This window comes from Dermochelys coriacea, chromosome 7, assembly GCF_009764565.3.
Source record: "Dermochelys coriacea isolate rDerCor1 chromosome 7, rDerCor1.pri.v4, whole genome shotgun sequence".
Classification (NCBI taxonomy): domain Eukaryota; kingdom Metazoa; phylum Chordata; order Testudines; family Dermochelyidae; genus Dermochelys; species Dermochelys coriacea.
In genome coordinates this window covers 52,175,696-52,200,934 of record NC_050074.1, presented here as the reverse complement: position 1 = coordinate 52,200,934, position 25,239 = coordinate 52,175,696, and the positions used below count along the sequence as shown (strand labels likewise).

The 25,239-nt window shown below is 44.4% G+C and overlaps 2 protein-coding genes and 1 long non-coding RNA gene across 3 annotated transcripts in view; 2 read left to right on the top strand and 1 right to left on the bottom strand.

Moving 5' to 3' along the window:
* The window catches only part of LOC119858580 (ER membrane protein complex subunit 3), a 28,627-nt gene extending 24,480 nt beyond the window's left edge, over nucleotides 1-4,147 (top strand). The window contains exon 9 of the mRNA XM_038409555.2: nucleotides 2,999-4,147. Coding sequence (XP_038265483.1) covers nucleotides 2,999-3,127 — 129 coding nt within the window. The 3' untranslated portion in view covers nucleotides 3,128-4,147. The remainder of the gene's footprint in view (nucleotides 1-2,998) is intronic.
* A 4,126-nt stretch (nucleotides 4,148-8,273) lies between these two features.
* Nucleotides 8,274-23,297, top strand: LOC122460955. The gene is made up of 3 exons (XR_006282606.1): nucleotides 8,274-10,150; nucleotides 13,650-13,653; nucleotides 23,243-23,297. It is a non-coding gene; the product is annotated as an uncharacterized LOC122460955 (long non-coding RNA).
* On the bottom strand, nucleotides 14,726-24,993 carry C7H3orf62 (chromosome 7 C3orf62 homolog). The gene is made up of 4 exons (XM_043518416.1): nucleotides 24,505-24,993; nucleotides 22,764-23,193; nucleotides 20,908-20,999; nucleotides 14,726-15,845 (listed from the first exon to the last, which is right to left on the bottom strand). Exons 1-4 carry the CDS (start codon nucleotides 24,605-24,607, stop codon nucleotides 15,592-15,594), a joined length of 879 nt encoding a protein of 292 aa, XP_043374351.1. The 5' UTR covers nucleotides 24,608-24,993; the 3' UTR covers nucleotides 14,726-15,591.
* Between the last annotated feature and the right edge of the window lie 246 nt (nucleotides 24,994-25,239).

Sequence of the window (25,239 nt, the reverse complement as noted above, 5' to 3'; positions counted from 1 at the left end):
CCTGGCAGAGGAGAGTACAGTCAGGAAGGTAGCTCAAGGACAGAAAGTATAAAGAGCACTCAGACAGAAGTTCTGAGTTTAGTGACTCAGAAATTTAAATCCAGCAAAACTAGTGAAGCCAGCACTGGAGAGTTAAAGTGCCCAAGGCTCTTCCTGAATTGAAAAACTTACTTGCTGATGAGCAAAGATAACAGGCAGAAACAACAGCCAGGTGAACTTCCAGGGAAGATCAGGGTTAGCTGGGCTCCTAGATGGATCATTGCAAGCTCCCTCTGTAAAAATCTTGTAGGATTTCATCAGCACCTGACAGCGTCATCTGGAAAACCCAGAGAGTTGGGAGTCCTGTGATGCGGATTGTTAAAGGTATGGAAGCTGTGTCCATGTGTGAGGCTTATCTGTCAAGAAGAAAAAATTGGGCATGACTGACAGGAGCAGAAGATTCTCAAGCCTGAGCATTAGTAATAGAACTTGAGCCTAAGTGAGGTATTTGTGTGTCGTACGTGCTTCATCTTGCCTTGTGAAAGACCGAGGCAGAGAAGGAAACCATAAATACTGGAAGCCTGAGCCCAGGGAATCAGAGAGGTGCCTTGAAGAGCTACTCAACCTCTGCCTGCTTGATGACACAATTACTGGTACTTGGGGCATTGACCTGCAATATCAAGAACTATCTTGTCTGCCTGCACCTGACAGAACTATGATTGCCACAATTCTCCCAAGCAGTCTCTGTACCCACTCACACACCGGGACACTCCTATGACTTCCCCTTCTGGTTAATGGAAATGCAGGGAGTGTAGTAACTGCCTCCTCCTCCCCCCACCACCACTAGCCTGCTCCCACCACTTCCCACAAGCCATGACTAGAGCATTCCCACGCTGCTGTGTGTGAAGGGAGTTAGTCAGGCTGATGGTCTGCTTCGAAAATGCTTCGATTCAGTGAGTTTCCTGAGCTCCGTGGTGAAAGACACAATTTAGCCACAGGCCCAACCTGTGGAGGGACCAGCCAAACTACAACCAATGTCCAGACACTGCTTATTGATGAGCAATCCCCAGAGTACCCCTGCTCCACACTGCCTGATAATCTCATACTTCATAGACAACCTGTCTCAAATTAAGCATAATCCAGGAGTCAGAACAAGGGACTCAAGGTTTATTCCCAGACCAGCTATGGGTGACATAAGGAGTTTGTAACTGGTGGGGTGACTCAGCAGAAAAAGGACAGTAATCATCCACAAGGATTTTTCTCAGCTGAAAAAAAATCTTTTCCTGTTTAAATCAAGGCATGTTAGCATTAGCAAAACAAACATGATTCCCCAGCTGGGGTTCACCTATCCCCCTGAACCTGGAGCCCTGCCTTCCCACATCCATTGTTCTAGGCCTCAGCACCTGTTCAAGGGAAGAGGGGAAGTCAGTTTAATCCCTTGCTTACTGAGGGGAGCACCTTCTGTCACAGTCCTTGAGACTCTATGACACAGGCAAGAAGGAAATCAAGAGATCCTTCTCAGCTTTGATAGTAGCCACCAAATCCTGCCTGGCTATTTCATCCTAGACTGTCTTTGCCCAACCTCAGACCCAGAAGCTTCTTGCTGTTAAGAGCTCTCATCTTAATTCAGCAGGGAAATTCAGTGGCCTCATTGGTTCCAAAGATGCAGAATGAAGCAGTGGTGCCATTCTCCTGATCAGAATTTTGACTGTTCATCAGTACATTCTCATACAAGAGAGACTCTTTCTTCTTAAGTTTGGTGAAAGCGAGAGCACTCGGGAGCACTGCTCAGTGATCATCAGTGCCTCCTTCAGAGAAGATAAACTACCATGTCCATGAAGGATGCTGGACTCCAACACTTCTTAACAAGAGTGCTGGGCACCTTCTTACCTACATCAAGAACATCATAAGAGCGGCCATACTGGGTCAGATCAAAGGTCCATCTATCCCAGTATCCTGTCTTCCGACAGTAGCCAATACCATGTGCCCCAGAGGGAATGAACAGAACAGGTAATCATCAAGTGATTGATGGACCTATCTTCCAATGACTTTTTAGAATCTAGAACCTGCCTGTTTTTATAAAAGGCAAATAAGACTTCTGGCATGTTTGTTTCTTCCCTGTGCTATTTTAAGTCATCCTAAGTTTATTTTTCTGAGAATTGAGAAGTTTCATTACCATTCAGACCTGTGTATAAGTTCAGTCACAAACAAACCAACCCCATTAGTTTGTCTTTAAAAATAGAATTCTCGTGTGTTTGCTGATTAAGGTTACACTGTAACCAATTACACTGCTAATGACTCGAGAATTAACAGGGACTTCTGCCCCAGCATCAGTGAGGTGAAAATGGAACCTGTATAGAAGGTTGGGCAGAAATTCTGCTAGACTGTTGCTCCAGTTGCAGCGCTGGAACTGCTGACCTTAGAGGGTCTTCAGGAGATAGCCTTAGCAGCCCACTCCAGTCTTACAGAGTGTATAAGCTCCACAGCCTCCTGGGACTTGCAGAGGGGATAGCCCCAATCCCTGTGGATGTCATCAATTCTGACATGAGGCCTGCAGAATTCTCAGAGGTACAGCTAATCTTAGCAATGTCTCCCAAGTGAATTACCTGTTGCCAAGAGGCACTCCTCCCCGGGGGACAAACAAATCCAGCCAATGTGGCATTTGTAGTCTCAGGGGTTTTAGAGGGAGAACAGTACTCTAAAAAGTTAGAGGCCTTTTCAGAAAGAAAAGCCTCATTTTTCAAATTCTTTGTAAGCATAAAAGGCCTTACATCTCTGAAATGCTTTAACCAACCAACTTTTTAGATATGTTCTTCTATAAGAGTAGGCTACTTGTGAGTAATTTCATGCAGAAAGTATTTATTTTGAGGAAGGAGTGTGAAATTGGGCATAGTCCTGTTTATTTAAACAGGACATTGCACCATCCTTGAAGAGAATATGTACAGGAAGTAACAAGAGAACTGTTTTAATACTCAGCCCTCTCTGTTTCTTCCTCCCGTTTTATTTACTGTCCCTGTAGACGGAATGGGAAGCTTTGGAATTGACTGATCATCAGTGGGCATTAGAGGATGTGGAAGAAGAGCTCATGGCAAGAGATCTCCACTTTGAAGGCATGTTTAAGGAAGAGTTACAGACGTCTATCTTCTGAAAGCAGAGATGAGTTTTCATGCAAAGGCATTTAAAAAAAAATCGGTTACTTACTAAAATATACTGTACTTTTTGATGCTCAGAATAAAAGAGATCAAAACTGCAGTTATCTAACTTCCACTAATGTGAGACTCAAGAGTTATTGTTCCCATCTGTCTTCAAGGTATATTTGATCCAAAGGGGATCAGTATAGGTTTCCAGTTACTATGAGAGGATTTTCTTTTTAGAAGACATGCATCTTTCAGTCATGGCAGCTATAAAACAAGAGGCTTATTGTTTTATAACAGCAAACAGTAACTTCTAGTTCTATCATAAACAAATGAAAAATAGGGTTTGGAGATAAAGACTTCAAAACTTCACTACAACACTTCAAACAGATGAAGTAATACACTAGTCACCTATGTTTTCTCCTTTAAATCATCCAGACAGCTAGAAATCCAATTTCTCTTTGATGTTAAAAGAGTCTAACAAAGTAGAAAATATAACCATATCAGAAGAAGAAATGCAGAACTGAAGTACCAAAAAACTATATCACTCATCTTTCAGAGAAAGCCTCAGCATTCAGTTTCCTCAGGTTTTAATTTTTTCTCCTTGTGTTTATAGTCTTTTCCCGTTTTATCAGGTTTTGTTTTCCTCTGAGAAAACCATACAAAGAAAAAAAAAACTTGAAATAACACTGAACAAATACCACACAAGCAACTGTTGTCAGAATTATTGTTCCTCTGAAAAACCAAAATATAAAGTGCAGTTTGCAGATGTACGTGGCCTGACTTGCTATGTAATATATATTCCACTGGTTTTGACCCAAGATGATGTGTAACAGGGAGAACAAGTAGTACAGTCCACATTCCCCAAATTCACACTGCCCTTGGAAACGTTAATATTGGGTTATGGTTCTTGGTGTTTTTACTGTATTTAACTGTTTGCATAGACTTAATGTGATATAAGTATGTGTGACAGTGACCTGGTTTCTACAACTTAAGTTACTAGTAAAATAATTCTTCCTTTTCTTTTGATGGTACTGCAGTTAGTGCTAAACTGCAGCTAGTGCTAAACACTCACCTCGCGTGAGTTCCTCCTATCATTTGGGTGTGTTGCTGCAACCTTCTCCCCCCCCCCACCTGGTGCCCCCCTATAAGCTGTCAACCTTGCTTGACAGGTCTTCAGTGGCTCAGCCCTCCAGCCAAGTAACAGTCAAAAAATTAATGAACCTCTTCCAGGGTAGCAAAGAGTTTAACAAACTCCGAAGGGTCTTCAGACCAATCCATGAGCCCTTTAACTCCCACCCATCACTCAGGCTTGTCCTCTTCTCAGGGCTTAGCCCACTTTCCCAGTGGAGGAACCCAGGCCCACCCACAACTCCCAGTGAGCCTATCTACAGCAGCCTATACTGCCTCCTTTAGTTGGTTGCTGCTGTTTTCCCTGGGCCTCTTCCCATCTTGTGCCTTTCCTTCCACCCATTACCTGAGAGTTAAACCTTTCAGGTCTTCTCTCTCCCAGGTCCAGTAAAGGCTGGCTCGCTGGCTGGCTGGCTCCTGTGGCCACCACAAAGTACCCATCCTCACCCCACTGGTCCCAATCAGGAACTGACCTGCCAGGGCCCTGCAGTCCTTTCATCTGAGCCTGCTGGGCTCTGATTCGCTGTTTACATGCAAACCTAGAGGACCCACCCTTACTCCTCCTTCTTGTGGCAGGACCACAGGGCCTCCAGCAGGGAGCTACAAAGGACCAGGTATACCCTGTCACTAGCTGACACTACAATACAAAGGGAGAGATGATGCATTAAGCACTCTTCAGAGCTGCATTGTTTGGGGCCTAATACACCATCTGTTGGGTTTTCTAGGACCTATGCGTAGCCAAATGGTCATCAGGGAAGAACAACAGAAATAAGCAGCAGGGCACTTAGCTGCCCCAGCTTGTCAAACAGACTCACTTAAAATATGACAGGTTTCAGAGTAGCAGTCCTGTTAGTCTGTATTCGCAAAAAGAAAAGGAGTACTTGTGGCACCTTAGAAACTAACAAATTTATTTGAGCATAAGCTTTCGTGAGCTACAGCTCTCTTCATCCCTGAGCCACAAGTACTCCTTTTCTTTTCACTTAAAACATGTGAATGAAATAGTCACATTTTATTTTCAGATAAGTTAAGTAGGGAACAGAGGGATGGATGGACTTGGCTGGGAGGCACCATGGTGCAGGCTATTGCTGCAAAGCCAAGAGCCATAGGCTTAGATTAACAAAGGGACTTGGGTAAACTGCTACTTTAGGTACCAAAGTGCATGATACAGCTCAGTGGTTCTCAACCAGAGGTACACATAGCCCTGGGGGTACACAGAGGTCTTCCAAAGGGTGCATCAACTCATCTAGATATTTGCAACAGGCTACATAAAAATCACAAGCAAAGTCAGTACAAACTAAAATTTCATACGGACAATGACTTGTTTATATTGCTCTATATACTCTACACTGAAATGGAAGTACAATATTTATATTCCACTTGATTTATTTTGTAATTACAAAATGAGAAAGTCAGCAATGTTTCAAGAAAAGGAGTACTTGTGGCACCTTAGAGACTAACAAATTTATTACAGCATAAGCTTTCGTGAGTTACAGCTCACTTCATCGGATGCATTTTGTGGAAAATACAGTGGGGAGATTGATATACACACACAGAGAACATGAAACAGTGGGTTTTATCATACACACTGTAAGGAGAGTGATCATTTAAGATAAGCCATCACCAGCAGCGGGGGGGGAAAGGAGGAAAACCTTTCATGGTGACAAGCAAGTAGGCTATTTCCAGCAGTTAACAAGAATATCTGAGGAACAGTGGGGGGTAGGGTGGGGAGGAGAAATAACATGGGGAAATAGTTTTACTTTGTGTAATGACTCATCCATTCCCAGTCTCTATTCAAGCCTAAGTTAATTGTATCCAGTTTGCAAATTAATTCCAATTCAGCAGTCTCTCGTTGGAGTCTGTTTTTGAAGCTTTTTTGTTGAAGGATAGCCACTCTTAGGTCTGTAATCGAGTGACCAGAGAGATTGAAGTGTTCTCCAACTGGTTTTTGAATGTTATAATTCTTGACATCTGATTTGTGTCCATTCATTCTTTTACGTAGAGACTGTCCAGTTTGACCAATGTACATGGCAGAGGGGCATTGCTGGCACATGATGGCATATATCACATTGGTAGATGTGCAGGTGAACGAGCCTCTGATAGCGTGGCTGATGTCATTAGGCCCTATGATGGTGTCCCCTGAATAGATATGTGGACACAGTTGGCAATGGGCTTTGTTGCAAGGATAAGTTCCTGGGTTAGTGGTTCTGTTGTGTGGTGTGTGGTTGCTGGTGAGTATTTTCTTCAGATTGGGGGGCTGTCTGTAAGCAAGGACTGGCCTGTCTCCCAAGATCTGTGAGAGTGAGCGATCGTCCTTCAGGATAGGTTGTAGATCCTTGATGATGCGTTGGAGAGGTTTTAGTTGGGGGCTGAAGGTGATGGCTAGTGGCGTTCTGTTATTTTCTTTGTTGGGCCTGTCCTGTAGTAGGTGACTTCTGGGTACTCTTCTGGCTCTGTCAATCTGTTTCTTCACTTCAGCAGGTGGGTATTGTAGTTGTAGGAATGCATGATAGAGATCTTGTAGGTGTTTGTCTCTGTCTGAGGGGTTGGAGCAAATGCGGTTATATCGTAGAGCTTGGCTGTAGACAATGGATCGTGTGGTATGATCTGGATGAAAGCTAGAGGCATGTAGGTAGGAATAGCGGTCAGTAGGTTTCCGATATAGGGTGGTGTTTATGTGACCATCGCTTATTACCATAGTGTCCAGGAAGTGGATCTCTTGTGTGGACTGGTCCAGGCTGAGGGATGGAAATTGTTGAAATTATGGTGGAATTCCTCAAGGCTTCTTTTCCATGGGTCCAGATGATGAAGATGTCATCAATGTAGCACAAGTAGAGTAGGGCATTAGGAGACGAGAGCTGAGGAAGCGTTGTTCTAAGTCAGCCATAAAAATGTTGGCATACTGTGGGGCCATGCGGGTACCCATCGCAGTGCTGCTGATTTGAAGGTATACATTGTCCCCAAATGTGAAATAGTTATGGGTGAGGACAAAGTCACAAAGTTCAGCCACCAGGTTAGCTGTGACGTTATCGGGGATACTGTTCCTGATGGCTTGTAGTCCATCTGTGGGTGGAATGTTGGTGTAGAGGGCTTCTACATCCATAGTGGCTAGGATGGTGTTTTTAGGAAGATCACCAATGGATTGTAGTTTCCTCAGGAAGTCAGTAGTGTCTCGAAGATAGCTGGGAGTGCTGGTAACGAAGGGCCTGAGGAGGGAGTCTACATAGCCAGACAATCCTGCTGTCAGGGTGCCAATGCCTGAGATGATGGGGCATCCAGGATTTCCAGGTTTATGGATCTTGGGTAGCAGATAGAATACCCCAGGTTGGGGTTCTAGGGGTGTGTCTGTGCGGATTTGTTCTTGTGCTTTTTCAGGGAGTTTCTTGAGCAAATGTTGTAGTTTCTTTTAGTAACTCTCAGTGGGAGCAGAGGCTAATGGCTTGTAGAAAGTGGTGTTGGAGAGCTGCCTAGTAGCCTCTTGTTCATATTCCGAACTATTCATGATGACGACAGCACCTCCTTTGTCAGCCTTTTTGATTGTGATGTCAGAGTTGTTTCTGAGGCTGTGGATGGCGTTGTGTTCTGCACGGCTGAGGTTATGGGGCAAGCAGTGCTGCTTTTCCACAATTCCAGCTCGTGCACGTCGGCGGAAGCACTCTATGTAGAAGTCCAGTCTGCTGTTTTGACCTTCAGGAGGAGTCCACCCAGAATCCTTTTTGTAGTGTTGGTAGGAAGGTCTCTGTGGGTTAATATGTTGGTCAGAGGTGTGTTGGAAATATTCCTTGAGTCGGAGACGTCGAAAATAGGATTCTAGGTCACCACAGAACTGTATCATGTTCGTGTGGGGTGGAGGGGCAAAAGCAGAGGCCCCGAGATAGGACAGATTCTTCTGCTGCGCTAAGAGTATAGTTGGATAGATTAACAATATTGCTGGGTGGGTTACGAGAACCACTGTAGTGGCCCCTTGTGGCATGTAGTAGTTTAGATAGCTTAGTGTCCTTTTTCTTTTGTAGAGAAGCAAAGTGTGTGTCCTGTGACACTTGTATTTTTATATCTGATTTTGTCAGCAAGTAGTTTTTAACCTTTTAAGACCAATCAAACTCCTAAAAGGGGTACAGTAGTCTGGAAAACTTGGGAGCCACTGATTTAGCTCCTCAGAATGCCTGCTGAGCTGCCATTAACCCTGTAGGTGTATACAGTCACAAGATAGCGAAGTTTCTGCAGGTAAATACCTTAGGTGCCCACATTTCTGCAAGTGCACATGCCAGAGTCGTCCAATCGCTGACATTGCTGAACAGCGCAGGAGCTAAGGCCTGGCAGGATTCACAAACTAGGCATTCCCCAACCTGTCTTGTCTGTGGGACCTGCTACAGTAGGTGTACTCATGGCATGCCTAACCTGGACAAAAGACAACCAAGAAAGGGATGCCCCTCCTCCCAGGTGAGTGCCCTAACCACTGGGCTATTGAGCATACGGGATCACCACCTCCTTCTCTTCTTTGGCATTTCCTCTGGGCTAGTTTAGGTGGCTCCCCACTCATCTTGCTGACTTTTGTGAATCCAATTCTTCGGCACCTAATACATTGTATAGGGAGCCTGGGCACCTAACTCAGGGCTGAGGATTCCACCAGGCATCATGGTAGCTAAAAGTTACATGCAGCAATGGTAAGCCTACGTCCTTTTTGTGAATATCGCCTGTAGATTCTAGGCTTGGTTCTGAAATTTTGTGCTGTTGTTTTTGTTGGTACTTTTTGCCAACACTGAATGAAGATACGCTGGGCTGTGCATGCATGCTGTTAGTGCACATGTTCACTGCATACCTGCACATAGCCTCAGTCACTGTACAGTTAAACATCTACTCACAGGTGAGGAAGATATCATTTTGCTGTTGTCTAGCCATAAAGTGCAAAAGAATAATACTTTTTTAAAATGAATACAAAACACAAAAAATCCATACAAATACTATATTATTGTATCTGAAGGTTTCACAGTTAGATATTAAAAGTCAGGCAATATGACAATTAAAGCTGCATGAGGTACTATAATGGGGTCTACAACCCCCATACTGACCTTAGGCAGGAGGGGAAGGGGGACTCTCCCCTGTCTATGGGCAAACAGCCCAACCACACCCATGCACAGCTGCCAGTCATGGAGGCATGCACCCATGGGGCATATCCTTTGCAGGTCACCACCACTGTTCCATTGTTGACCGTCACGGAATCACACTTAAAGCTGAACCTGGAAAGAGTCTCCCACAACTCCCTCTCCAAATGCTTTCCTGAACTCCGCTGTGAGCTGCCTCTGTTCACAGCTCTTGAGTTTGCAAAGCAAGTGACCTTTTATATAAAGTCGCCCTGCTTAGCTCAGGTCAGCGCCACCCTTCTCCACCAGGGAGCGATGAACCACTCAGAGACTTCAGACAGCTGGGTTGATCAGCACTCCCAGGGTCAGAGCCTTGTGGTCCTTGTAAAGGAACCAGCAAACAGACCTGTCTTCTTTGCTTATTCAGCTGCGGCACAGCCTTCAAGTCTATACATAGAGACCAAATAAACAAACAACCCACAGATGGGCCAAACACACCATTCCCATGTCCAGCTACCTCCAAGCACAGAGTCCACAGCTACATCCTCTGAAACTCTCCTCTTAGCTGCCTTTGTTCGTGACAGAGAGTCACAAACTTTAAGGCCAGCTCATCTAGTCTGACCTATCACAGACCACCCAATACCCATACACTAAACAACAGAAACTAGACCCAAGTATGACAGCCCAACACAGCTTCAGAGGAAAGTCGGGGATGAGGGGGAGGAGAATACCCTTTTTCTTATTCGTATACGATGAAAGACATAATAAGTGCTGCTTCATTGTGCTTTTTGATTCACTATCTAAAAACCTGAGATGGTTAAAACGGATGTTAACATTTCAGGCTTCCTTATGCATTAATGTTACTGTGAATCCAGAAATACTCAAGTTATGTCTATTAATGTCTTACAAAATGTGCACAAAAAGGAGAAATTTGCATGTTATACTTGAAACAGCAATTTTTTTTCGAAGGTGGTACTTTGAGCCAATAAATTTTCTGAACCACTGGATGATCCAAAATGGTCCCTTCTGACCTTGAAATCTACGTATATCAGAATAAAAATGTGTAGATTTCTTTTAAGCTAAGGTTAAACTCTGAATTTCCTGCACAGCTGAGGCTCAGTCATGCAAGATGCTAAATCCTCTGGCCCATATGCAGTAAAGCATTTAAGCACATGCTTAACTTCAATCATTGATGGACAACTTGTGCTTAAAGTTAAGCATGAACTTAATCAGCTCTTTTAAACTTCTTGGATGCAAGCTATCTAGACCTGCTGATTTAAAATGTCTAACATTGGGGGCTGCTCTTTAACATCCTCCAGAGATACAAGTGGAATGGAAAGAGTGTTATCATCACCATATCATGAGAATATATCCTCTTTTTCCCCAAATGCAGAACAGAAATATTTATTGAACACTTTTATGTCTTTTTTTACAGAATGAATAATAGAATCATAGAAATGTAGGACTGGAAGGGACCTCAAGAGGTCATCTAGTCCAGCCCCTGAATTGAATTGAGGCAGGACTAAATAAACCTAGACCATCCCTGCCTGGTATTTGTCTAACTTGCTCTTAAAAACCTTCAATCCCACAACTTCCCTCAGCTAACCTGTTCTACTGCTTAATTATCCTTATAGTTAGAAAGTTTTTCCCTAATATATAACCTGAATCTCCTTTGATGAAAATTAAGCCCATTACTTCTTGTCCTACCCTCAGTGGACATAGCAAACAATTGATCACCATCCTCTTAGTAGCAGCTCTTGAAGCACTTGAAGACTGTGAACAGCCCCCCCGCACCCTCTTAGTCCTCTTTTCCCTAGACTAAACATGTTTGTTTAAAACAAACAAGGTTTGTTCAACCTTTACTTGTTGGTCACGTTTTCTAAACAGTTTATCATTTTTGTTGCGCTCGTCTGGACTCTCTCCAATTTATCCACATCTGTCCTAAAGTGTGTTACGCAAAACTGGACATAGTATTCCAGCTGAGGCCTCTCCAATCCTGAATAGAGAGAGCGAAAGAGACCTGCCATCTGCCATTAATACATGCTAGAATGATACTTGCCTTTTTCAGAACAATAGCATATTGCTGAGTCCTGTTCAATTTGTGATCCACTGTGACCCCCAGATCCTTTTCTGCAGTTCTGCTGCCTAACCGCGTATTCCCCATTATGTATTTGTGCATTTGATTTTTCCTTCCTAAGTCTTATACCTTTGCACTTGCCTTTATTGAATTTCATCTATTTCAAAGCAATTATCAATTTATCAAGATCATCTTGAATTCTAATCCTATCCTCCAAATGCTTGCAACCCTTCCCATCTTGCTGTCATGCACAAATTTTATAAGTGTACATTTTATTCCAGCATCCAAGTCATTACTTAAAATATTGACTAGTACTGGATCCATGCCAGACACCCAGGGGGAGGCGACCTCACTAGATACGTCCTTCCAGTTTAACAGTGAACCATTGATAACTACTCACATATGTTTTTTTCAACCAGCTGTGCTATAGACCACTATAGACAGACAAGGTGGGTGAGGTAATATCTTTTACTGGACTAACTTCTGTTGGTGAGAGAGAGAGAAAGAGAAGTTTTTGAGCCACACAGCGCTCTTCTTTAGTTCTGTTGTTGGTCCAAAAAAAGATATTACTTCACCTACCTTGTCTCTCTAATATCCCGGGACCAACACAGCTACACCTACACTGCATACACCCAGGGCTGGATTTAGGGGCGGGTGACCCAGGCAACTGCCTTGGGTGCTGGACTTGGAGGCTGCCATTTTTGTTTTTAGCAACAAAAGGGAAAATAGAATGTTTGAAGTAAAATATTTCAGGTATTCTTTACGTGGATTCATTTTTGACTAACCTCCTAGAATGTTCTGGACCTTTGTAGAATCTTGTGGAACCTTCCAGGCTTTCTGAGAACTACATTTTCCTTGAACCTCCTAGAATAAATTTCAGCCTTTTAACAAATGAGGGGGGCACCGAAGATGCCCTTCGCTTGACATGCCATTTGGTCTAGCGCTGGCCCTGAATACACCCACCTTATAGTACTTCCATCTAGACCATATTTCCCTAGTTTGCTCATGAGAATGTCATATTGGACTGTGTTGAAAGCCTTACCAAAGTCAAAATATTTCATGTCTACTGTTTCCCCCGACACCCTGGCACCGCAATATTCACCACTGTCATGTAATTAAGATATGTTTTGTACAAAGTATGCCTTAAGAGGTATCATTCTAAAAATTTTAATCTGCTAGACATTAATATCTCATTTGATTGTATGTGCTATCATTGTATGTGAAATTATGAAGTCTGGCTATGTATGTGTTACTGAAACATGGCCTGAGGTTGAAAACATCCACAAGCAACCTTTGAGATACAACAGTAAAAAGGCCAAACAATGTTAATGGCTTATTGAGGAAATGCACACACACACACAAGGATTACCCCAGGACCTGTTTACAATAGAAACCTCTCAGAGATAGCACTACACAGTGGGAACTGTTTGACCCAGGTCACAGCAAAAGAGCTTTCCAGCAAGTGGGGAAAAGATATAAAAGGGGGAAATAACATCATGATGGTGCCTCACTCTCCCTACAGCAACACACCTGGAAACACCTGAGGCACAAAAATTGAACTGGGAGCAGTGATTGTCCCAGTCTAAAGGGATTTTTAGCCTGTGAATGGAACACCTGGGGATTCCACACTGTAAGCAAGTGCAGCTTGCCTCTTAAGAATATGCAGCCTACTTATATTCAAAGAGATGATACGAATAGCAGCTTCTTACTCTATATGTTTAGTATATTAAATTTAGTTTGTGTTTTTGTTCGTTTGCTAGGTAATTTGCTTTGAGCTGTTTGCTATCACTTATAATCACGTAAAATCTATCTTTTGTAGTTAATAAACTTGTTTTCCCTTTATCTAACCCAGTGTGTAGGAATCATAATGCAGGGCTGCTGTATAATCCTCTCCACATTGAGGGAGGGGTGAATTTTATGAGCTTTTGCTGTACAGTTCCCTATGAAGTTCAAGATGGTATAATTTTGGCTTTATACTCCTGAGGAGCTGGTAGTTGTCCTAGCTGTAGTCTTCTCATGCACGGGCTGGTCAGAGAGTCTGCATGTAACTGCAGCTAGGTGTGTCCCTGTATATATCCTGGTGAAAGTGCAGGCTGGCGGGCTGTGCAGCTTGTCACAGCAGTACAGTGTAAAAGGGAGCCCAAGCTGATGGGTCAGGAGGCTCAGTGGTACCCCAGTTCCAGGTGACATGCCGGGTGCCATCAACCCCCCTATTCATGAGACTGGTTATCCTGCAAAGAAGGAAATCAGATTGGTTTGGCATGATTTCTTCTTGATGAATTGATCTTGGCTATTACTTATAACGCTATTATTCTCTAGGTGCTTACAGTTTGATTGTTTAATACAGGCCTGCACAACTCGTAAAGCGGCAAGGGTCATATTACTCCAAAGAAAACAGCTGAGGGCCGAAACCCCCCAGCCCCGCGGAAACAACCCCCCCGCAAGCGCTGCCTGCCTCGCAGAAACAAACCCTCCTTTCCCAGCGCCGCCCTGCTGAAACAGCTGTGGGCCGAAAAGGAAGGTTGTGGGGGAGGCGCTGGGGAAGGGATCAGGGCAGGGTCTGGGTGTGTGAGGGGGGTTCAGGGGGCTGGGAGTGCATGAGGGGAGATGCAGGAGTCAGGGCAGGGGCGGTGTGAGGAGTGCAGGGGTCAGGGCAGGGGGCTGGGGAGGTGTGAGGGGGTGCAGGGTGGGCTGGAGTGTGTGAGTGGGGTGCAGGGGTCAGGGTGGGCAGAGGGCTGGGGGTGTGGGCTGGGGTTGTGGGGGTACTCACAGCAGGGGCTGGAGGGGGTATGCCCCGATTCCAGCCCCTTCCCCAAGGCCATGCTCCCTCCTCTTTTCCTCCTCCTCCTCCTCCCCAGAGCAGCGAGTGTGCTGAGGCTCCACTCTTCCCCCTCCCTCCTGCTGGCAAGCAGCGGCAGGGAGCGGGGGAGGGGAGGGAACGTAGCACAGTGGGGGAAGAGACCAGGGAGGAGCCTGGCTGCCAGCAGAGACCTGCTGCAGCAGGAGCCCCAGCTGCTGGCAGCATCAAGCTTCTGCCCCCACAGGAGGGAGCAGGCGGATGGAGAAGAGCCGGCTGGGCCGGGGCCCCTTTGGACCTGTGGGCCCAGCGCCAGTGGTGCCATGGTAAATCCAGTATTGCCACCACTGCCCGCCCACCCACTCGGCTCATCATCCCCACCACCCCACCCCCGGCTCGCCTCCTCAGCCCCCCTCCCTCGCCGCCAGCTCACCTTCCCCCCAGCCACTGGCCTCTTCACCACCCCACCCGCCCATCCATCCCTTTTTAAAGATAGGTACTATGTTTGCCTTTCCCCTCTCCTCTGGAACCTCAGCTGTCCTCTATAAGTACTCAAAGATCATCACCAGTGGTTCAGAGTTTGCTTCAGCTAGTTCCGTAAGGCCCATAGGATGAATTTCATCAGGCCCTACTAACTTGAATACATATAAATATTCTTTAACCTGTTCTTTCCCTATGCTGGTATGAGTTCCTTGCCCCTTGTTAATATTAGTTGTTTTAAGCATCTGGTCACAGTGAAGACTGAAGCCAAAAAGGCATTAAACATTTCAGCCTTCTGTGTGTCATCTGTTATTTGCTCTCCTTTCCCATTAATTAATAGAAGAGAAAGGGGAAAGAACGTGTAGGTCTAACATATTTCTAGAACCACTTCTTACTGCCTTTTATGTCCCTTGCTAGGTGTAACTCATTGTGTGTTAGCACGAACTGTGTATATTCTCAACTGATTCTAGTATAATGTAGCTTTTGTCTAGGACTGGTGTGTTTCCATTGTATTTGAGAGGAACAGTGGATCAGTGAAGTATAAAAGAACTTGTATATCTTTAGCTCCACAATAATGTCTACATGTCTAGTGCGCCAGCCCCTTAACATTTTCTTTTGTTCACAGTGGTTCTGTAGCCCTGTAGACTTGAATCTGCAGATACAATATTGGTGGAGAAAGTCAGTCGCAGATAATGAAACATCCCTTCTTACGAAAAAAAAAAGCAGCACTCAGAAGAAAACATGAATAGTACAAAACACTAGCATAAAGAAAGGAGAGTTTGAGAATAAATTGAATTTATAAATTACTATTATTTTAATTGAACCTTTATACTACATGGAATCTGCCATTTTTTCCCCAGAAAGGCTCCATGTTTGAGAACTGTTGTTTCTATATAAACCTTTGATCCAGTTTCCCTAGTTCAGCTGGTGCAGAGCAGAGATGGCCGTGCTGTAATCCTCTTCCAAATCCAGAACTGTCTGGATAATCTCTTCATCCTCAATGTTTGGTCTTTGGTGCCTTGTCTCAGAATTGCTGCTCGCATCCATAAAGATGGCTAAAACATTGTCTCTAAGGGGGGGCTCACCTGAGTGCCTGTGAACTCTGCTTAACTCATTCACTAGAGCCAGCTGTCCTGATAACTCCTCTATACCCCAACTGTTTGGGTTCCCTACAGAATAAAGGAAAATGCCATGAAAACCAGTCCGTAAGTGTAATCAGTAATTGAAGCAGTGTAAGAGAGGCCGTAAATATCTATAGTTACATTATAACCACTCAGGGATCTTTACATGGCCACCAGCACCTCTCCCATCATCTACTGGCGGAGGAGACCTTTTGTATCCCAGTATGCTGTGAGCACTGGGCTCCCCACACTGGTTTGATGTGGGGGCGGCTCAGAACCATGATGTTCTGTACATTTTTATCCTGCCCCTCTTATTTGTCTCCTCTCTAAAGTGAACAATCCCAGTCATTTTAATCTTTCAGCATACAGGGGTTCTCCAAGCCCTGGATCATTCTTGTCATCCTTCTCTGAACCCCCATCTAGTTCTGCAGTCGTCTCTTTGATAAGGAGTGACCACTTCTGCACACATTATCCGGATGAAGCTCTACTGTTGATGGAGATAAAGGTGTTATATTTTCTGCGTCAGTCTCCATCCCATTCCTTATGAATCCCAACATGCGCATTGAGCAGCAGTCTCTACTGAGCTGTCCAGTGATGCTTAGATGCCTTTCCTGATACAGCTTATTTGGAGCCCTGAAAAGCTGTATGGGTAATTAATTTTTTTCCTCCAGTGTGCATTACCTGGCCTTTATCAATACTGAATTTCATGTGCCAGCTTGTTGCTCATTCATTGAGCTGAGCCGGTACATAGCATAATTGTAGATATTGGCAAAAATATGGCTTTTGCAGGGCAGAGTACCAAGGTTTGAGAAGCATGCGGGGTGTCATTGGTTCAGAGCTGTGAAAGTGTGAAAATGTCCCTTTTCATCCACTCCTTCCCAGTCATAGGTATTCCCCTACAACAAAATCTGGGCTGCATCTCTTGTTTGGTGGTATGGATAGCAGAGGCGAGGACTGGGGAGTGACATGTTTTATAAACCCAGAATATATGGCAGTGAAAGAGGTCTGTTAAGTTCCCATGCTATACATACTCAGGCTGAGGTCTCTGTATCCTGCCCCAATACCAAGTGAAAGGCCTGCCTTAGTAGCGAGCATTCTGGGAAGTCTGAATCTGGCCTTAGAAGCAAGTAAATATAGCTTCAAGTGGCACCTTTCTCAGAGTAAACTGTGGCTGTTCTACTGATTTAGTATAGCAAGCTTGGGGGCTGTAGGCGTATAGTAACTGGGGCAGGATGTTTGTCTTGATAATATTCACCCAGTGCCACTTTTTCAGGCCATTTGATATTGCGTTTGGCAGGATTGAGGGAGTGCACACAGCTATGGTAAGCCTGCAGCGCATCAATTGCAGAGAATCATAGAATAACAGGGTTGGAAGGGACCTCAGGAGGTCATCTAGTCCAATCCCCTGCTCAAAGCAAGGCCAACACCAACTAAATCATCCCAGCCAGGGCTTTGTCAAGCCGGGCCTTAAAAACCTCTAAGGAAGGTCCATCCTTATGCTGTGCACGTGGCCAAGGAATATGCCTGGACCACAGGCAGTGCAGATCTGTGATGATGATCTGCGAGCAAGGCTAGTAGGAGAGAGAGGTGCAGGTTGGGATGTGGTGGATCTCAGCTGTGTACAAGCAGTCCTGCCGAAGACATCAAAGATGGGGAAAGAGCCTTTTGGGAGCAGGAGGTCATGGCAGAAGCACTGTAGGGTCTCCATCTTGGTGTGGGGATGCCCTCTCTAGTATGTCTGCCCCCTGGGGTGAGGGGCACAGTGATTTGCTATTGGGGCAGCTCAGCAGCCCTGAAGGTGGTGAAGTGATCGTACTTAAGACTTAAATCTTCTGCATCATAGAATATCAGGGTTGGAAGGGACCTCAGAAGGTCATCTAGTCCAACCCCCTGCTCAAAGCAGGACCAATCCCCAACTAAATCATTCCAGCCAGAGCTTTGTCAAGCCTGACCTTAGAAACCTCTAAGGAAGGAGATTCCACCACCTCCCTAGGTAATTAATTCCAGTGCTTCACCACCCTCCTAGTGAAAAAGGTTTTCTTAATATCCAACCTAAACCTCCCCCACTGCAACTTGAGACCATTACTCCTTGTTCTGTCATCTACTACCACTGAGAACAGTCTAGATCCATCCTCTTTGGAACCCCCTTTCAGGTAGTTGAAAGCAGTTATCAAATCCCCTCTCATTCTTCTCTTCTGCAGACTAAACAATCCCAGTTCCCTCAGCCTTTCCTCATAAGTCATGTGCTCCAGCCCCCTAATCATTTTTGTTGCCCTCAGCTGGATGTTTTCCAATTTTTCTACATCCTTCTTGTAGTGTGGGGCCCAAAACTGTACACAGTACTCCAGATGAGGCCTCACAAATTCCAAATAGAGGGGAACGATCACGTCCCTTAATCTGCTGGCAATGCTCCTACTTATACAGCCCAAAATGCCCTTAGCCTTCTTGGCAACAAGGGCACACTGCTGACTCATATCCAGCTTCTCAGCCACTGTAATCCCCAGGTCCTTTTCTGCAGAACTGCTGCCTAGCCACTTAATCCCTAGTCTGTAGCAGTGCATGGGATTCTTCCGTCCTAAGTGTGGGACTCTGCACCGATGAAGTGAGCTGTAGCTCACGAAAGCTTATGCTCTAATAAATTTGTTAGTCTCTAAGGTGCCACAAGTACTCCTTTTCTTTTTGCGAATACAGACTAACACGGCTGCTACTCTGAAACCTGCACTCATCTCTGTTGAACCTCATCAGATTTCTTTTGGCTCAATCCTCTAATTTGTCTAGGTCTCTCCGTATCCTATCCCTACTCTCCAGCATATCTACCACTCCTCCCAGTTTACTTGCTGAGGGTGCATCCACGCCATCCTCCAGATCATTAATGAAGATATTGAACAAAACCGGCCCCAGGACCGACCCTTTGAGCACTCTGCTTGATACCGGCTAGCAACTAGACATGGAGCCATTGATCACTACCCATTGAGCCCAATGATCTAGCCAGCTTTTTATCCACCTTATAGTCCATTCATCCAGCCCATACTTCTTTAACTTGCTGGCAAGTATACTGCAGAACAGGTATATCATGCTGAGCCAACTTTCTATCTCCCTTGGCTGGAGGCATCACCTCTGGTTGAGAGGGTAGTTTAGCATCAGTCGATTCAGTGCTTGGCTTTTTTGCTGAGCATATTCATCATGCTGCCACTTAGGATGCAGTGGCCATACATCCAGAGTGAACTGGACTGAGACACCAAACACATTTAATCTAGTTCAGCAAGCAGCTAGTGGTTGTTAGTAGGGCTGTCAAACAATTAAACAAATTAATCGTGATTAATTGCACTGTTAAAAAATAGTAGAATTCTGTTTATTTAGATATTTTTGGATGTTTTCTACATTTTAAAATATATTGATTTTAATTACAACAGAATACAAAGTGTACAGCGCTCACTCTGATTTTGATTACAAATATTTGCACTGTAAAAAACAAAAGAAATAGCATTTTTCAATTCACCTCATTGCACTACAGTACTATCTCTTTATCATGAAAGTTGAACCTACAAATATAGAATTATGTACAAAAAAAACCCCTGCATTCAAAACCAAAACATGTAAAACTTTAGAGCCTCCAAGTCCACTCAGTCCTACTTCTTGTTCAGCAAGTCACTGAGACAAACAAGTTTGTTTTCATTTGCAGGAATTAATTCTGCCTGCTTCTTGTTTACAATGTCATCTGAAAGTGAGAACAGGCATTTTCATGGCACTGTTGTAGCTGGCTTTGCAAGATATTTACGTGCCAGGTGCGCTCAAGATTCATTTGTCCCTTCATGCTTCAACCACCCTTTCAGAGGATATGCATCCATGTTGATGACGGGTTCTGCTTGATAACGATCCAAAGCAGTGTGGACCGACTCATGTTCAGTTTCATTATCCAAGTCAGATGCCACCAGCAGAAGGTTGATTTTCTTTTTTGGTGGTTCCGGTTCTGTAGTTTCTGCATCAAAGTGTTGTTCTTTTAAGACTTCTGAAAGCATGATCCACACCTTGTCCCTCTCAGATTTTGGAGAGCACTTCAGATTCTTAAACCTTGGGTCTAGTACTGTATCTATCCTTAGAAATCTCACATTGGTACCTTCTTTGCGTTTTGTCAAATCTGCAATGAAAGTGTTCTTAAAATGAACAACATGTGCTGGGTCATCATCTGAGACTGCTATAACATGAAGTATATGACAGAATGTGGGTAAAAGAGAGCAGAAGACATACAATTCTTCCCCAAGGAGTTCAGTCACAAATTTAATGAATGCATTATTTTTTAAATGAGCATCATCAGCATGGAAGCATGTCCTCTAGAATGGTGGCCGAAGCATGAAGGGGCACACGAATGTTTAGCATATCTGGCATGTAAATACCTTGCAATGCCAGCTACAAAAATGCCATGCAAATACCTGTTCTCACTTTCAGGTGACATTGTAAATAAGAAGATGGCAGCATTATCTCCTGTAAATGTAAACAAACTTGTTTGTCTTAGCAATTGAACAAGAAGTAGGACTGAGTGGACTTGTAGGCTCTGAAGTTTTACTTTTTTTTTTTGAGTGCAGTTATGTGACAAAAAAAAACCCAAACAAAAAAAACCCTAAATTTGTAAATTGCATTTTCAGGATAAAGAGATTGCACTATAGTACTTGTATGAGGTGAATTGAAAAATACTATTTCTTTCATTTCTATCATTTTTAGACTGCAAATATTTGTATTCTGTATTGTAATTGAAATCAATATATTTCAAAATGTAGAAAAAAATCCACAAATATTTAATAAATTTCAATTAGTATCTATTGTTTAACAATGTGATTAATCGCAATTAATTTCTTTGAGTTAATCGCGTGAGTTAACTGGGAGTAATCAATACCCTAGTTTTTAGTAACTTTAGTTATGCCTGATCTGGCTGGATTTGAACAGGTGGCTTAGTGGCAAACAGCTCCATTGCCTGATATCTGTCCCCTTACATTTACAGGTCCTCACAATCCCTTCTACAAAAGGGTGAGGAGATGTTTTTAAAAGACTTCACAGAGATGGAAAAGCCAGCCTACCCTGAGTGCAAGGAAGAAGAGCAGAGCTCTAGACTCACCAGGTGTGTCAGGAAGAGCCTGTGGAATGTCTCGGGTGACAGCATGGACAGCTACGTTTGCTTCTGACTTCATGCATCTTTCAGCATCTTTGCTAGACAAAATAACGGAATGGTTTTGGTTCTCTGGACAAGCTGCACTGCAGAAGCTTGTCAAATGGTTGACAGCAAAAATGGAGCTTTATAAACATAAGGACTAAATATACGGCACACATTAAAATGAAGGTATGGTGATAATGGTTGTATAGTCTGAGACATCTTCTAATGTGTATGTGTAGGGCCCTACCAATTTCATGGCTGTGAAAAACATGTCATGGACCATGAAATAAGCCTTTCCCTGTGAAATCTGATCTCCCCCTGCTGCTGGGAGCATCCCAGGCAGGGGCTCCTAGTTGTGGCCAGGTAGGGGCTTATCCTTCCCCTGCATGTCCTCTCTCAGTGGGGAGATCAGACCCACCTCCAAAGGCAGCTCAGAAGTGAGGGTGTACCACTCTCACTTCTGTGCTGCAGCAACCCTGGAGTTGGGTTCGGGGCTTCTGCCACAGCTCAGGGCGCCCAGCCTAGGGGCTTCCGTGCGCTGGCTTCTGCCACGGCTCAGAGTGCCTGGGCTTGGGGTTTCTACCCCCAGAGCACCAGCCAGGGCTTGAGGCTTCTGCCCCCGTGGCTTTTGCCAGGGCTCAGGGTGCCCAGGCTTGGGGCTTCTGCTCCCCAGGGCTCCTGCCGGGGCTCAGGGCTTCTACCCATATAGCTCCGGCCAGGGCTTGGGATGCCCAATCTTGGGGCTTCTGCCCCCGCAGCTCCAAATGAGGCTTCCACCCCATGCATCCTGCTGGGGCTCAAGGCTTCTGCCTCCATGTCTTCTGCCAGGGCTTGGGGTTTCTGCCCCTGCAGCTTGTGCTGGGGCTTGGGGTGCCCATTTTTCCAGGGACCCCCAAATTGGCCTGGGCAGTGCCCATGCATTAATCAGCCACTGGTTAGGACTAGCAGGTAGGAGCCCCCAGCTGTAGCACTTCCAGGAGCATGGGGGAGGTCAGACCCACCTCCACCTCCAGGAGCCTCCTCCAGCTGCAGGAAGCTCTGAAGGCAGCACAGAAGTGAGGGGTGCAATCCCCCTGCAACAGCTTTGGCAACCACCATCTTTTTTGGGGGTCAGGCCCCCCACAGTTACAACACTGTGAAATTTCAGATGTGAACATCTGAAAACGTAACTAATTTTCAAATCCAATGGCTGTGAAATTGATTAGAATGGACCATGAATTTGCTAGGGTCCTATGCATGTGAAGGTTTTTTCACGTGGTGACTCACCTAAGATTTGTCTCAGACATGAGTATTCCTATATTGCATTTCAAGCTCTTTGGAACAGGGACTGTCTCTTACTGTACAGCACCTAGCACAAAGGAGCCCTGAGACTGAAGTCTCTAGATGCTACTGTAATGCAAACCATTCACAGATTTTCAGGCCAGAAGACACCATTATGATAACGTAGCCTAAACTCCTGCATAACACAGGCTGGCGATACGCTTCACAGCCCTGTGTACAAGGCATTAGGAGGGAGGCAAACAGCATTCTCCACCTACAGGCTGAAGGATAAATGTGGGCAAGAGAGGTTGCACAAAATTGCAGAGAATACTTGTGACAGCGTTGGAAATAGCACCCTGGAGTCCTGATTCTCAGTGCCCCACTCTAAGCACTACAGCCCATTCCCCTCTCAGAAATAATATCTACTATCTGAGCTTCTGGAGGAAACATTCTTGCACATATCTCCTCAGAAGTTCCTTCCTCTTGGAAGTCTTAAAACTGGACATCCTGACCATGTCTTAACAGTATTCATGACAAAGAACTGTGAATACAAATTGTACCTTGCGTGCCCTTTCCTCAATCTCTCGCTGTCCCCCAGAGTTCTTGGAAGTTGTTTATCAGGCACAAAAATGGAAGAACGTAGCCAAGTATTTTCCTTACTTGTCAAAGGTTCTCTCTTTGGGCATAAGGGATTTTGGGCAATGCTTATTGGAATAAGGTTTGGTATGAAGACAGGACTCTTTTTTTCCAGCACACAGGAGACTGTTGCAGACTGGTCGAGGTAGGAAAATAAGTAGGAAGTAGGATCTCTTCTGTAACTACCTCTGTTCATTTGGAGCAAGGAGGAAGGTGTCTCTGTCTGCAAGTCTGAATTCTGTTTATTGATGCAATCTTCTGAGAGACAGAAAGGAGCTGTGAGATCTTCAAATGCCCTGTCTATAGCTGCAGTCAGTTCCTTCCTGCATCTCCTTAGTTTTTCTGACATCTCACCTAAAAGAGATGAGGTTTCTAATTACACACTGTATTGTAACCATATAAGGAAAAAGAAAAGGAGTACTTGTGGCACCTTAGAGACTAACAAATTTATTTGAGCATAAGCTTTCGTGAGCTACAGCTCACTTCATTGGATGCTTGATGAAGTGAGCTGTAGCTCACGAAAGCTTATGCTCAAATAAATTTGTGAGTCTTTAAGGTGCCACAAGAACTCCTTTTCTTTTTGCAAATACAGACTAACATGGCTGCTATTCTGAAACCTGTCATATAAGAAAAGTAAAAGACAACTGCAGTAAGAATAATAAATAAAGTATATCAGTACCTGGAAAGATAATGGAGCAAATTAAGCAATCAGTTTGCAAGCACCTAGAAGATAATAAGGTGATAAGTAACAGTCAGCATGGATTTGTCAAGAACAAATCATGTCAAACCAACCTAATAGCTTTCTTTGGGGTAACAAGCTTTGTGGAGGGGGGTGGGTGGGAAAGCAGTAGATGTGGTATATTTGACTTTATTACGGCTTTTTATACTGTCTCCCATGACCTTCTCATAAACAAACTAAGGAAATACAACCTAGATGGAACTAGTATAAGGTGGGTGCATAACTGGTTGGAAAACCTTTCCCAGACAGGAGTTATCTGTAGTTCACAGTCAAGCTGGAAGGGCATATCAAGTGAAGTCCCACAGAGATAAGTTCTGGGTTTGGTTCCGTTCAATATCTTTATCAGTGATTTAGATAATGGCATAAAGAGCACACTTATAACATTTGCAGATGATACCAAGCAGGGAGGGTTGCAAGTGCTTTGGAGGATAGGATTAAAATTCAGAATAATTCAGAAAAATCTGGAGAATAATCCAGAAAAGTCTGAAGAAAATGGAATGAAATTCAATAAGGACAAATGCAAAGTACTCCACTTAGGCAGGAACAAACAGTTGCAGGATCTGGGCCTAGGGATGAATATAGTTGCACCACTCAATAATAGCAACCATCATGTAATTAAATTTAATATCCTAGTGTGTGTGAGGCGGGGGAATATAAAGAAACCTACCACAGGAGTATTTAACTTAAAAATGGGGAAGTACACAAAAATGAAGAAGCTAGTTAAACAGAAATTAAAAGGAATAGTCGCAAGGGTGAAATGCCTGTAAACTGCATGGAAACTATTTTGTAACACCACAATAGAGGCTTGAACTATATGTATGCTCCAAATAAAAAAAAAACCACCAGTAAGAGGACCAGAAAATGCCACTATGGCTAAACAGCAGAGTCAATGAGGCAGTTAGAGGCTGTAACAGGGTGCAACTCACCACTGCAGCACCTCCTGCTGGCTTCCCGGGGATTAGCTCTGCTGGCCAATGTGCCCTCTTCTGGTGGTGTCTCACCCGCCATCACTTCTGTTCTTGGACCCATATCGTTCCAAGGAGCACAGCGTCCTCTTCAGGACAGAGCCCTCCAGCCATGACATATTCTGTTCTCCCCTCTTCCGGAGGAACTGCAGGTTTCTGTCCGGCCACTTCCCTCAGTGGCAACTGCCGCCAATGTCTGGCCACTTCCTCAATGGTGTTCCTCTCAGCCCTTCTCTGATTGGCAGCCTCCTGCGCAGCCTCCCTAGGGCTCTATTAACCCCTTAGTGCCCAGTGTAAGGCAGGTGCCCCATCACACAGGCAAAAAGGCACCCTTTAAAAAATGGAAGTTAAATCCTGCTGAGGAAGATAGAAAAGAGCATATACTCTGGCAAGTCAAGTGTAATTAGGCAGGCCAAAAAAGAATTTGAAAAGCAACTAGCAAAAGACACAAACATCAACAGCAAAAAAAAAAAAAAGTTTTTAAGTATATCAGAAGCAGGAAGCCGGCCAAATAACCAGTGGGGCCACTGGACAACCAAGGTGCTAAAGGAGATTTCAAGGAAGACAAGGCCATTGCAGAGCATCTAAATGAATTCTTTAATTGGTCTTAACTGCAGAGGATGTGAGGGAGATTCCCACACCTGAGCCATTCTTTTTAGATAACAAATCTGAGGAACTGTCTCAGATTGAGCTATG

Bases quoted from the DNA above. Each gene is read 5' to 3' on its own strand.
- C7H3orf62 (XM_043518416.1), bottom strand. From the start codon at position 24,607: ATGGGTCCAAGAACAGAAGTGATGGCGGGTGAGACACCACCAGAAGAG. The intron at 23,194-24,504 runs GTGAGTTGCACC...CATCTCTTTTAG, and splicing joins CAGCAGGAGGTGCTGCAGTG to GTGAGATGTCAGAAAAACTA. The intron at 15,846-20,907 runs GTGAGTCTAGAG...TTTATTCTGTAG, and splicing joins GGCTCTTCCTGACACACCTG to GGAACCCAAACAGTTGGGGT.